At 40.8% G+C, this 14,467-nt stretch overlaps 2 protein-coding genes across 2 annotated transcripts in view; one reads left to right on the top strand and one right to left on the bottom strand.

Moving 5' to 3' along the window:
* The window catches only part of LOC117429215 (nucleoredoxin), a 33,497-nt gene extending 32,568 nt beyond the window's left edge, over nucleotides 1-929 (bottom strand). The window contains exon 1 of the mRNA XM_059000652.1: nucleotides 393-929. Coding sequence (XP_058856635.1) covers nucleotides 393-701 — 309 coding nt within the window. The 5' untranslated portion in view covers nucleotides 702-929. The remainder of the gene's footprint in view (nucleotides 1-392) is intronic.
* A 1,402-nt stretch (nucleotides 930-2,331) lies between these two features.
* LOC117430910 (multidrug and toxin extrusion protein 1-like) lies at nucleotides 2,332-14,261 on the top strand. Its single transcript, XM_059001370.1, has 17 exons — nucleotides 2,332-3,073; nucleotides 5,429-5,530; nucleotides 6,219-6,287; nucleotides 6,571-6,719; nucleotides 6,939-6,981; nucleotides 7,954-7,998; nucleotides 8,138-8,235; nucleotides 8,339-8,436; nucleotides 8,759-8,872; nucleotides 9,259-9,326; nucleotides 9,705-9,813; nucleotides 10,235-10,310; nucleotides 10,963-11,032; nucleotides 11,441-11,573; nucleotides 12,030-12,124; nucleotides 12,355-12,445; nucleotides 12,545-14,261. The coding sequence occupies exons 1-17, from the start codon at nucleotides 2,885-2,887 to the stop codon at nucleotides 12,823-12,825; spliced, it is 1,830 nt and encodes a 609-aa protein (XP_058857353.1). The 5' UTR covers nucleotides 2,332-2,884; the 3' UTR covers nucleotides 12,826-14,261.
* The last annotated feature ends 206 nt before the right edge of the window (nucleotides 14,262-14,467 follow it).

Raw genomic sequence — 14,467 nt, forward strand, 5'->3', positions numbered from 1 at the left:
ATGTAGTAAGTGACCGAGTTAAGAGGAAACTCTCACATCACACTGAACAAAACTCCAACAAGCATGAAGCGTGCAACAAAAACACATCGGAATTCTAACCAACCATACTGACAACAGCACCTATTATTATTATTATTATTATTATTATTATTATTATTATTATTATTATTATGCATTTTGACACCAGGTATCATTATATATATATATATATATATATATATATATATATATATATATACATACACACACACACACACACACACACACACACACACACACACACACCCCTGTAATACAAGTACTGTACTCTCACGTCTATTGAGCTGGTTGCAGTACAGAAAGTTTGCCTGCCCTGGTAGTATTTTGTTCAGGCTATATTATTCCCAGCTTACCTTTTTGTGCTTCTCTTTGAAAGGCAATGCAGGCCATTGCATTTCTTGCAGAAACTCCTGCCAGAGCTTCTGATCCTGGTCGGATGAAATAAACACGATCTCCAGCTTGTCTCTGTTTTCTGAGGATTTTTTAAACTTGCTGTAAAACTCGCTGAGGCTGGCGTTGAACTGCTTGCACGGGCCGTTCAGGCTGCAGCCGAAGTAGAGCCCGACCAGCGACAGCTTGCTGCCCAGAGACTGCACATCCACCTCGGCTTTCTCGCTGTTGACGAGCCGCTCCCCGAGCAAGCTCACCAGAAATTCCGACATGTTCAGGTCCGGGGGGTATCCAAATATCGCTCTGCGTTAACCCCGTTGATTTAAACGTGACCGGAGCACGTTCTTTTCGTTTTTAAGAGCAGACACTGGTATGTGCTCTGACAGACCGACTGTCTGCCTGCCTGCTCCCAGCTTTTTGAGTGCTTAGGAATGCAAGGATTGCAGCTTGCTGGCTGAGCTGCCCAGCGCACGGATACGCACTGGCGTTGCAAACATAAGCAGCTCTCGCCGCCTAGTGGCCACAAAGCAGCAATGCACTGTGCAGTAACGTTAGGTACAAACTTCCTAGAAATACAATAAACTAAAACCAGCCGGAAGTGCAAATGGACCCAGTGATCACAATTGAATTATGCCGCCGCTATCATTTTAACAAAAGCTTTGATAACTGTGTACAATTATTCAATGCAGTTGGGATTTGTTTTGTTAAATCCCGTTTATCTTAGGGATGGATGTGTGAGGGAGCGGTCTGTCTGTCTGTCTGTCTGTCTATCTATCTATCTATCTATCTATCTATCTATTTATCTATCTATCTATCTATCTATCTATCTATCTATTTATCTATATATCTATCTATCTATCTATCTATCTATCTATCTGTCTGTCTGTCTGTCTGTCTGTCTCTATCTATCTGTCTGTCTGTCTGTCTGTCTGTCTCTACTTCTCTATCTATCTATCTATCTGTCTGTCTGTCTGTCTGTCTGTCTCTATTTCTCTATCTATCTGTCTGTCTGTCTGTCTCTATCTATCTATCTATCTATCTATCTATCTATCTATCTATCTATCTGTCTGTCTGTCTGTGCCTCTATTTCTCTATCTGTCTGTCTGTCTATTTCTCTATCTATTTCTCTGTCTGTCTGTCTGTCTATCTATCTATCTATCTACCCTTTTTCAGAAAATGTTTTAATTGCATTTTTAATAATAGACACATAATAGTAATCTCCAAAAACATTTAAAAGTGTAATTGATTAATCATGAGCATATGCAATGTACAATGTCGAAGAATTAAAACAAACAAACAAATAAACAAATAAATAAATAAATAAATAAATGCATGTCTGTTTTATATTAAGCTCTCTGTTAGTCTATGGTTGTATTTATCAGTTTGGTTAAAACGTGCTCTGCGGTCGACCCCTCGGTCTCCGTGTATCTCTGACGTAATGACCCGACAGACTTGGCGCGTCTCGCTCGAACTCTGCACGACACTGACCACAGACTGACTCAAACAATAATCAACACGCAGCGTGTTTAATGAGCACCTGAATCCAGCAAAGATTAACCCGCCCGCGTCCGCTCGGGCTCCTTCTAACTGCATCTACCTGTTATTTTAATGTTATCTGTAACTATATTATTATGATAACTTACTCTAATTTTATTAACCGCAAAATTGAATTATAATGTATCAAATTTGAAAGAAAAATGTATAGTGTCGAATTGCAAATCTAGTTAAGTCATCGTGCACAGATGCCGTTGGCACTGGTTGTTCCGTTTGGTGACGCTTGCATGCATTTGTAAATCGGAGTGACGTCAGAGTTCCTGCGTCATTAGTATCATTTGCGCTGTACTAGATTTTCCATTCAAAGCAGTTCAACTTTACTTCTATACTGTTACCGCTGCGGTTATTGAAACAGATCTAAAGGGTTTGCGTTTCCTCTGCAGAAAGAAGTCAAATTCAATGGATGTGTTTTTATTTATAAGAAGAAAAGTTAGTTTAGGTGAAGGGTAGTGTGAAGGTACACTGATCTGACCGCAGGCTGATCTTCTTGAAGTTTTATATATATATAGATAGATAGATAGATTTTTTTACTGGTGCGTTTAAGTGAAAGGCGTAGGGATATAGATAGATAGTTCTATTTTCAGGTATTTAACTATAAACAGGGTAGACGGCTGAAAACAAACAATTCGACGCTTTCCAAATGTGGGTGGTGCAGTTAGGGAACCTGGTGACTCGACTCGGTTAGCCTGTATTGCGCCTTTCTTTCATCAGCACAGCAAACACTTCACTGGAAAGCGTGCCCTTCGGAAAGACCGATGCTAGCAGACAGTGCAGTGGGAACCAGCTGTAATAGTGTGGGAAGAGAATTTTTTTTTTTTTTTTTTTTTTTAATGAGTTAGAGCATCTCACCCGGGCTTCTTCGGTGCATTCACTGCTGTGGTGCACAGAGAGTGGTTTGAAAATGCCCAAAGCTGGGAATCCACAGCCGGCCAGCACGGCTGCAGTGAGCAGTAAGGAGGAGGAGGTCGCCTCTCAGTCGAGCTCCGCTTCAGGTTCAAGCTGCACTGCATGTTTAAGATGCTTCCGACGCGTGATCCCGGTTGGTTTCAAAGAAGAGTTATACCAGCTGTCATGTTTGGCAGGGCCAGTGGTAAGGTTTCCAGTTTCTATTGGGAACTTCTCCCAGACCCTTTGGGTCGATTGCAGCTTACCAAAGTTACAGTCCGCTTGATGCGCCTAACTACCGGATTAAGCAGGTTTAGTCCACTTGCGTAGACTAAAGTTAGTACAGGTGTTAAAATATTGTAAAAACTTTAGTAAAACGCTGCACAATAAGATCCTGTGTATTTAAATAATTAAAAAAGCATACAACTAGAGTACTTTTATGTGCCCCAAAGAACAAATAAGTACCCCATTCCCTTTAAGGTACGCTTAAGATCCTTGCTGGTACTTTTTTTTTTTTTTACTTTTCAATTAATTAAAAGGTACAACATTTTAAAATATAAATCAAAGGTACAAACGTGTCCTTCGAATAAGGTGCAATTTCTTCTTGCCTACGTCACAGAAAGGAGAAAACGAACCTGCGCGTGCTCGAGTGATTTTTGTACAGCGCGAGCAAGGACGGTTGAAGTTAAGAAGCTTTATTTTTTTTGGCGGTTGAATTTCGTGAAAATGTCAGTCTTACTTTTGTTGTCGACAGATAACCTGATAGCAAAATTAGGTGAAAACGGTGTGCATTTTACTGAGGATGAAGTCGTAAAATTAGGTAGGTTAAAATTAAGGTAGGTTAAAAAAATAAATACAGTGAAAATTAATTAAAATAAATAAATAAAATAAACGTTTCCTGGTGAAATAACTTGGGGGGGGGGGGGGGGGTATTTTAACTAAGGAACAGGACAGGGGAATTTAATTTCTAAAAGGTGTGACATTTACCTGAAAGAGTATTAAACTAGTAATGTCTTCCTTTTTGTCGTTAAAGAGATGTTATTAATTCATATTAATTGTATCGACTCCAATATAACAGCGCGTAATTATTAAACGGTAAAACATGACCGTTTTTCTGTCAACTATTTTGGAACAGCGTAGCCTGTTGTGTTATCATACTTTATTAATGTACAAATTCGGTTATACTATAACTGTAGTGTAGCATCCATATATATATATATATATATATATATATATATATATATATATATATAAAGCTATTTTCTGTACTTTCTAGTCAGAACGGCGTCATTGACCACCGAGGTGAAAATACTTGGATTGCATTATGAACTGGAGTTTTTTTTTTGTTTTTTTTTTTTCGCAAATGTTTAATGTTACTGCTTCTACAACAGACGTAAATCATTGTTTTTTGTAAAATATTTTTTGTTTTCAACTGAGACTGCTAATATGTTCTGTCCAGCAACTGGACTTTGCAATTCATTTGGTTAACATAAATGTGTTGGTAATACTTATCCTCTGTACCTTTACAATGCTCAAAGTATAAAATTTAATAAGAAATGTAAGTGAATTTAAGAAAACCTGCCGCTTGATACCACTTTTTTTTTTTTTTAAAGGCAATGGAGTTTGAATACACAGCTAGAGTTTTTATTTTAATTTCCAATATGTTTGTCCCCATATTTATTATAACCATGAATTGTAATGAAAAATAATGTTGTAATTGTTTGCATACATGATTAATAAAAGGTGAAATTCCTGTTTTATTGGTCCTTGAGTGAATGGTTTTTGCAGAGGTATTAAAGTTGGCTGCCATTCATTGTACATACACTTTTATGCATCCAATTTAATTATTCTTAGTTATTTTTTTACTGACCAGCTATGACTATTTTTGAAACATGCTTTGTGTTTACTACCAATTAAAATGCCTGTACTTAAAGAACATAGTGACATTTGGTACACTGGTACAAATGCTTTGTCACTGTAGTAGTACCATTAAGTGACAAATCTATTTTTTTATGGGGTACATTTTAGATCCTTTATTATAGTTCCCTTAAAGGTAAATGTTTGTACCTGTTATGCTACATTAGTAAAAGGTACAATTTGGTACCAAGACATTAGTACCATTAATAGGTACATAACTGCCAAATGAGGTACAAAACGAGATGGTACAAATCTGCACACTCCAAAATAGTACATATATTGTACCTTGAAAGATACCACTACAGAGACAAGCTTTCTTTCTAACAGTGTCCACTGCAATCGACCCTCAGTAGTTACATAAAAACATCTGCTCTTAAGGACTGTTTCTGGTACAGACTCTCTTTTTTATTTTAAATTTGTATTGACTCATTATATCAACTTCTCATTTTCAACTGTTTTCAAGGTTGGGAGTTTATTCTTAGTTTTTAAATAACTTTTTAAACCAAGAGAGAATGTTTACAAACAGTCCTTCAAAACATTCCTCAAACAGTCTTGTTTTATGACTAGGGCCCACTACCTTATTCTAGATCGATTGGCTGCTTAAACAAAGCTGTTTTTCCTTTCTCTGTCTTTTCTTTCTCAGTTTGTGTCTCAGCTGATGATTTTTTTGATCGGATTCGTCAGCACCGTTTTTTGCGGCCATCTGGGAAAACTAGAACTAGCTAGTGTTGCACTCTCCATAGCGGTGAGTATTATGGTTTTTTTTTTATTTTTTATTGAGCTAAATAACGTCATCATTTTAAACTGTAATAATAAACTAAATGTACTGGTTGAAATGCAATGTTTTGGTAAAAGCATTAACATTCCTTTGATGTTGTAAATTAGCTTTTTCTTGCTTAATAACTATCCTACAGAAGAACATATGGCTCCCAATGAAACACGACTCTGTGCTAACATTAAAATGATAACGCGTTGGGAAACACACGTTTATCTATGGAGAAAACAGAACTAGACAATGTTATTAACACTCCCGAACTACTGTACATTTTGAAAATACAAACTTGTACAAGAACTTGGCAGAAAGGGCAACACAGACAGACATCAGGCCAACTACCACCTTCCCCAGTACTGTCAGTCTAATTGCACACAGTACTGTAAATAAACTATCGTCTTGCTTTTAGAGTACTTGCACAAGTCCTAATGCATACCTTTTTTTCTTTTTTCTTAAGGGTAAGCACCTATTATTAAACATGAAGGCAGCAAACACTGTCTGTATGCACAGCAAATACACACACACGAAATACAGTACTTGACAGGTTTATCGTTATTTATTGTTAATACATTTCTTAGTGGTGATGAACTGAACTGCTGCCCCCCTAAATTTGCTAGTCCTTCCTGCTGCACCCTACCATCCATGCCTTCTTGTTTTTCAGGTCATAAATGTTTCAGGCATTTCTGTGGGAACCGGTTTAGCTTCAACGTGTGACACGTTAATATCGCAGGTGGGTAACAATCTAGATTTATTTGTAATTACTGATTTTATTTATTGATTGATTGATTGATTGATTTAGTTGTGAGTTGACTAGGGGAGAGTATTCTTTCTCTTTGATGGGGAGGGAGCAGTTCAGTCTTCATGCCTCAAGCCTTCCCTGGACAGGAGGGAGTACCCTATTCCAATAGATCTGCCTGCAACAGTGTCCTATGCCTTTCACGCAGAATTGCGTAGAGATTTTGTTTTCCAGACTACTGTCCACTGATACAACTTTTTTAAAATTTCCCTTTCAGACGTACGGCAGTGCGAACTTGAAGCGAGTGGGAGTGATTCTGCAAAGAAGCATCCTCATTCTACTGCTGTTCTGCTTCCCTTGTTGGGCTCTTTTAATAAACACTGAATCCCTTTTACTGGCTGTGAGGCAGAACCCAGAGGTGGCCAGGTGAGGCTTTATTAAAGAACCTGTAGGAGGCAGCAGTCTACTGGAGATGATCTGATGCCCACCTGTGGTGTGTCTAGCTACGAGGACTCCAAATAAAACACTGGGCTTCCCCAAGGTCTTGAAGGTTCAAGATTGGAGCACTGATGTTCTTGAAGTAGCTCAATAACGAGGTGAGGCTTTTAGTTTGCAGGCCAGTAACTGTGGATGTTGTTTTTTCAGGATGTCCCAGCTGTACGTGAAGATATTCATGCCCGCTCTTCCTGTGAGTATATTCAGTGCTGTAAACCTACGAAGTTACACCAAACACATTGTACAACTGTGCACTGATTGCACGCTCTTGGTAAGAGCAGGATCAAGCTGTGCTCTTTTAAAAGGATCACTGCAGAAACAATGAAAGCAGGATTGGCTGTTCTCGCAGAAGCTCACAGACACAGAGTATCTCAACCTTGCGCAGTTGATAACAGTGCTGCTGTTTTTGAAACAGTAGAGAAAAGTATCCACTGATTCAAGCTACCAGAGCTGCAAAAACAAAACCGGTTTCATCAGGTGGATACATTGCAAACGCCACTAGTGATATACAGTATAGTGCAATGCAATAGCACAGATACAGCAGTCACACTCGCTAAGCTGATTGGAACCAGTTGATTTGAAAAAAACAAGCCTGGTCTAATCTTTGTTTCATGTTTTACAATCATTAATATTCCTTTGGGGAAAATAAAGACAGGTATGTTTTTTATTAAAAAACATTATGCGAATGGTACCCCGCAGTATACTCTACAGGTGCAGGTGATGAGGGCGGGATTGGTGTTGGCAGTAATTGTAAGATTCACCTGCAGTGTGGAAATGCAATCCACATACCTTTGTTACAGGGCAGAGGCTGGGCACAAACCGGCAACACTGCGCACCACAGGGGAGCGACTTAACTGCTATACAAAAGAGCCGGGCTCGTCTGCATTCGTGCTTATAGAGCTTTTAATCGCATCTCATCTCACCGACGGGACACAATCTGTGACAGAGGTGCATCACACAGCACTGCCCGTGACACACTTCATTAAGATTGTTCTGATTTGAGATCAGTTCTGACAACCAGGCTTCGCATTAGCAAGAGTCAATGAAACAGGAGTGAAATTTGGCACAGATACTACTCAGAGTCATGCAAACTCTGTGGCATCTAAGTCGTGGTGATGATCGGACTGGTCCATTGCCCATAACTCCTTGTTTTGTTTGTTCGTAGGCAACATTTATGTACCAGTTACAAGGTCGCTATCTGCAGAATCAGGTAGGGGAACCTGCTTTAGTGTTTTCTATTTGATATGCTTTAGTAAAATGCTTCTTTTTTTTTTAAAGGATCTAGTTGAAATCTCATGTGTTCCATTAAAAAATAAAAATCCCAATTCTTTCATTTTTTTCCCCTCCAGGGTATAATCTGGCCTCAAGTAATCACTGGTGCAATTGGGAATGTTATAAATGCGCTCATAAACTACATCTTTTTGTATGTGCTGGACCTGGGAGTGGCGTAAGTAGGCTCCGTTGTCTGAGCTCCTCTGAAATTGCATTGGACTTGCTGTCTCTGCTGAAAGGAGTCCCATGATGACAGCGTGCTGTCTGCTTTATTACAGGGGCTCCGCGGGGGCCAACGTAATATCTCAGTTCATTCTAATGGTTCTTCTGTTTGGGTACATCCACTGGAAGAAGCTACATAAAGACACCTGGGCAGGTAGGGGCGCAGTGTTCTTCCATGTCACTGCAGTGCACTGTGCTGTGTCGCAGCATCATTCATTATTACACTGATGTACTGTGCTGTGGTACTGCTACTTAACTAGCCTTGTGTGCTCACAACAAGAACTCATATAACCTTGGTTAAGTGAATGTGTAGCGCATATGCATGCCAGTCACTCAATAACTAACATAACAAGCAATTAGTAAGAACATGCTAATCACACACTGTACATGTGCATCCCAGCTATTCTGCTTAGGCTGCAATTCAACAGTCCCAATGAGTAACACGCTGTACCCGCTCTGCCTGTCACCCCCTGCAGGCTGGACTACAGAATGCCTGCAGGAATGGGGGGACTTCGTGCGCCTGGCGATCCCCAGCATGCTCATGCTCTGTATAGAGTGGTGGACTTATGAGATCGGAGGCTTCCTCGCAGGTCATTGCACCAGTTTGTTATATTCGAAGTATAGTGTGTTTGTGTGTGTGTGTGTTAGCTGAGGTACAGCGTGTGTGTGTTAGCTGAGGTACAGCGTATGTGTGTTAGCTGAGGTACAGTGTGTGTATGTGCTAACTAAGGTGCAGTGTATGTGTGTTAGCTGAGGTACAGTGTGTGTGTATGTGTTAGCTGAGGTACAGTGTGTGTGTATGTGTTAGCTGAGGTACAGTGTGTGTGTGTGTGTTAGCTGAGGTACAGTGTGTGTGTGTGTGTTAGCTGAGGTACAGTGTGTGTGTGTTAGCTGAGAACAGTGTGTGTGTGTTTGCAGTGTTGGGAGAGTTCAAGACCAGCTCCATTCTGACGGTTTCCTCTCTTCATCTCTGCAGGTCTGATCAGCGAAGTGGAACTTGGGGCTCAGTCTGTCATCTACGAGTTGGCTTACATTACCTACATGGTAAATAATGGAACACTTCAGAAACAACTGAATTACTTACAGGAGCTAATTGCTACTGTAGACAGTCAGTCAGGCAATGAGAAGATGTACGCCATATATTATCCAATGTTAATGGCCTGTCAGGGAAGTCCCTAAAAGTTCACCATGGTAAATCTGCACAGTCATTTTGCAGTTTTCTCCCATGCTTTTTCCGTAATTATATTGTGGATTTACTATAGTTTACCATGGTTTGCCATATATTTTTTAATGTGCTTTACCATACCTCTCTGAGCTTGCCTATGCTTTATTACACTGTAGTGTGCGTGCTATGCTTTTACTGAATCTTGAATCACAGTATGAGTACTGTGTAAGCATATTCTTCTTTCCTGTACTGGGCAGGTCCCTTTAGGCATCAGCGTGGCAGCCAGCGTGCGCGTGGGAAACGCTCTGGGTGCTGGGAACACAGAAGAGGCCAAGACCACCAGCAAAGTGGCCATGATGGGTGCAGGTGAGCGGCCATTGAGCAAACACAGGTGCGACATAGACTCGCTATGTTGAACAGGTAAACGCGCTGTGTTTATGGTATCTTCAGACAGCGTGCTAGAAATAGCTAGGCAGACTAATGTTGTTTAAGTTTGAAAGCATCTGAATTCACAGTCTTAAGGCTTTATTGACGAGTATCCTGTTGGACCCTGATTCCCCATGCATATAGAGCTGCTCTCGACCCTTGCTCACTAAGATCCATAATCACAAAGCATGCACCCAAGTTTGCTCCACTTTTTTCTAAAAGGAAAAACTAAAAACTCATGTTACACAACTACTGAGAAGAAATTCACAAGGTGCATGTTGCAGCCCCCCCCCCCCCCCCATCTCCATGTCATGAAATTGTTTTAGTTGCATTGGATTGTGTGTTTGTGTTTTATTTCCAGGTGTGTTTGCAGTGCTGTTGGCTATAATAATTGCATCTTTGAAGGACCTGGTCGGCTACATCTTCACCACGGAAGTGTAAGTCAGCGCTATACAGCTCCATAATGTATCAAATAAAGCTTTATCTCAGTATGTCCACGTTTACTAATATATTGTGAACTGCTCATCGTGTTTTGATCAAACTTGCACAGGCAAAGTTTTAGGGTCAGGTGAGTTCTGGCATTCCCCTGGTTGGGCTATTGTAGACTACAATACAGTATCCTCAGAACTCCTTTCCTAAAATATGAAACTTTTACAGACTTCAATGGTTTACAAACAAAACCAAGTAAAATGTTTGTACTTTAGTTTTGCATGCACACTGAAGACCAGCCTGCTGATAGACCTGTAAGACAGGTTCCAGCTCACCACACCTCCAGGTAACTTACATGTCCTCTGGTTTGTAATGTATAACTGTGGCAGGATAGCAGCAGAGGGAAGACTCAGAGACAGAAAGTGCAGTGAAACAAAAATATTTTAATTGACAAAAGACCACAAAATAAAGACACGAGGGCCAAACAAAAGGTATAAACACCAAACAAAGGCTTTCAAACAAAACACAGAACAAAATAAATAAAATTAAACCAGTATTTCTACAGACAACACTTACTCTGTGTCTCTTCAAACAAAACCAGCGAGCTGGCACCCCATCACAATAACTAAGTCATGTTTTTTTTTTTTTTTTAATCAACAGAGAGATCATTGACTTGGTTTCAAAAGTCATGGTTCTGTTCGCACCATTCCACTTCTGCGATGGGCTTGCGGTGAGAGTTTTCATTACTGCATTTATTCTAGTCTTAATTAATGACATTTAAGGGCATCTTCTTTCATCAGTTCATTTCACAGATTTATATGGATAAACACACATAAGAGGGGGTCCCCAGTACAGCACTATGGGGCTGCAGTGTAGGGAGAGTCATGCAGGCAGGAACTCTCTGGTTCGAATCCTGGTTGCACTGAGTTGCTGAGTTGTCTGGAGTTCCACAGTTAGCACTGTATTGGCCTTTGCTCTCCTGTGGGGTTAGGGAGGAAAATTGGCCGTGTATAGTTCACCTCACTGTGCTTCAGTGATCCCTACTGGTCCAGACTGAGTCCTCTCCTACAAGATTCAGTAGCTTGAAAGAGGCGAGTGAGGAGGTTGCCTGTTGACCCTGTCTATTTTGTCTCTCCAGGGTGTCTCTGGGGGTATTGTGAGAGGAGTTGGCAGGCAGAAGTTTGGAGCCATCTGTAATTTGGTCGGATACTATGTAGTGGGGTTACCTGTAGGAGTTTCATTAATGTTCGCTATGCATATGGGAATTGTTGGTAAGACCTCATAATGCAGCGTATTCTCTTTTTTCCTTTATTTGCCAATATCCTGTTTATTTCATCTTTCTTTATTTCTTTCTTCTTTTTTGTTCCTTTTTTCTAATACAAATACCGGTACATTTTTAATCCTGTTGAAATTCTGTATGGTACCCAAAGTTTTGTTTAAATGCATTATATGAAAATCTCAGGTACGATTGCCAGTGATTGATTACCTTTGAAATCTATTTCGTAGGGCTGAGCTGACACTCGTACTCGGAATTGCCTTTAAGAAGTAAATATCAGAAGGTATCCAATACATCTATTCATGATGATTTCAAAACAAAACAAGCTGTCCTTCCCTCACGTTTTCCAATTGAGTACCAATCAATAGCCAATCAACTGATTTAAAAGCCATGAACTGACAGTGACAAGTTAGTAAAACATCATCCTCACCTGTTCTTCTTCACTTGACAGGTCTGTGGTCAGGCATGCTATTGTCCGTGGCTATGCAGGCAGTCTTCTTCAATATCTTCATTGTGAAACTGGACTGGAAGAAGGTCACACAGGAGGTACTGTCTCATTGAGTGCTCTTTGCATATTCCAGTGTGAGCAGTGCTCACCAAACTAATGGCGCTGCTGTGCCGGTAGCACAGCTCTGTTTTGTTTGCCAGCAGCCCTGGGTGACTCTGTTTTGTTTGCCAGTAGCCCTGGGTGACTCTGTTTTGTTTGCCAGCAGCCCTGGGTGACTCTCTGTTTTGTTTGCCAGCAGCCCTGGGTGACTCTCTGTTTTGTTTACTAGGCCCTGGTCCGAGCTGGGGTGCAGACCCTGAGAGACGGCAGAGAGAACGAGGTTCATGTGAACAGGATTGACAGTGCGGACCCCTCCCCAGGTAATGATTCATCAGCATGGCCTCCTTGATAATCACAGTCTCCAATCCTACCAAGCTGCTGGAACCGCATTGTAAAGTGCCTGTGCTGTGTCTGTGCAGACTCCAAGGCTGAGGAGGAGATGGCAATGGAGGACCTGAGTCCCAGCCACATTGACACAGAGGGGCTTGGGGACGGCAGAGCAGAGGGCTCGATGAGCCGGGTCGGGGAGATCCTGTCCCTCCAGCAGCTGGTCCTGCGCCGGGGGCTGGCTGTGATCGGGGGGCTCCTCATCCTGGCTGCGGGGATCATCGTCAACGTCACTCTCACCAAGTTCACATGGCACTCCAACAGCACGGTGTCGCCAGACACAGGCAGCAACGCAACACAGCACCGCTTCTAGCACGGCTGTTACAGAGTGGACAAAGAAACTCCCTTTTATTAACAGACTGCACACCCTGAAAAGAACAAAACTATAGGCATCCTGCCTGGCGGAAGCAGAGCACAGAGAAGCTGTTAGAACAGCCTCCCTCTGCTCTGTACTAGTGGCTCTTGTACTCTGTTAACAGCCTCCCTCTGCTCTGTACTGGTGGCTCTTGTACTCTCTTAGCAGCCTCCCTCTGCTCTGTACTGGTGGCTCTTGTACTCTCTTAACAGCCTCCCTGTGCTCTGTACTGGTGGCTCTTGTACTCTCTTAACAGCCTCCCTCTGCTCTGTACTGGTGGCTCTTGTACTCTCTTAACAGCCTCCCTCTGCTCTATACTGGTAGCTCTTGTACTCTGTTAACAGCCTCCCTCTGCTCTGTACTGGTGGCTCTTATACTCTATTAATAGCCTCTTTATTCCAGTTTCACTCTTGTGAAGGACCTCTGCTAACTCTTTTTTAGTATTACGTCTAAATTAGGTCTATTCACAGTAACCAATATGTGTGACAGATCTTTTTTTTTTACACACTCAGCTTTATCTTTTTACTTCATATGATGCATTATAACAAATGTTTCCTAGATCTAAAAAATAAAATACAAGTAAAATAAAATAAAAATAACTGGGGGTTTTGAGGAGCGGGGTAAAAACAGAAACCAGTGTGTTCCTGATAAGTGTTTCCAGCAGTGAATATTTTACTTTGGTGTTGGAAACATTGTTATCAAGAACAAACTGTTTTGTTTTTCATTTTCTTTTTATTTGTAAAAACAAAATTTTACTAAAAAAAATGTTACAAAAAATCGCCTTATAGGAATGTGAAAAACGGGCTACTTTTAAGTTCATATCTGTTACTGCTGTGTTTTGTCATGTAGCCATTTTTTATTTTATGCTATCTGGAATGTTCACTGATAAATTGATTCACAGAAATGCTTGATTTCGAGATCGGTATCAATAGTTAGCGGCTCTAGTACACTATAACAGCATGGAAGGTTTTTGTATGTATAAACCAGCTTGGTGATTTTAAAATAAAAAAGAGAAATGTAACTAAGTATTTGCACTTGTACGGTATTGTTGGCTGTAAACCCTAGAAACGTTTCGGTTGAAATTGACCGTGAATGTGTTTTGTTTTTGTTTTTCGGTGGAATTATAAGACTTTGATTTCTGGTTTGTATTTTATTGCAGAATGAGACTTTGACCTCCTTAGTTGTATAATCTCTGTATCACTGTGACAGTTCAGTGTGGGGTATTCTAATTATGTGAGTCTGAAAATGCTAAGTATTGCAGAACGTTCTTCCGCAGTGTCACCTATTGTATTAGTGGGAGGCAGATCCGTGTTCAGATCATTCAAATAAACTCCAGTGTGGAGTTTAAACACATCTTGCTGTGCAAAGTATTTTAATAAAAGAGACTATTCACAGCCAAGGCTATGGTGTGATTCATCTGCATGACTTTTGTAACACTGAGAGATCTGTTCCTAACAATACAGTCCAGTGGTGACACCTGGGGGTTACAAAAAGTCTCCTGGAGTACACTATATCGAATTTCTAATTTCAAAAGTATTTATGTAACCAGGATAGAGCCCTTGAGAGATACACAACTCATTTTCTTCAAGGGTGTCCTGGC

Source organism: Acipenser ruthenus, chromosome 26 (genome assembly GCF_902713425.1).
Source record: "Acipenser ruthenus chromosome 26, fAciRut3.2 maternal haplotype, whole genome shotgun sequence".
NCBI lineage: Eukaryota > Metazoa > Chordata > Actinopteri > Acipenseriformes > Acipenseridae > Acipenser > Acipenser ruthenus.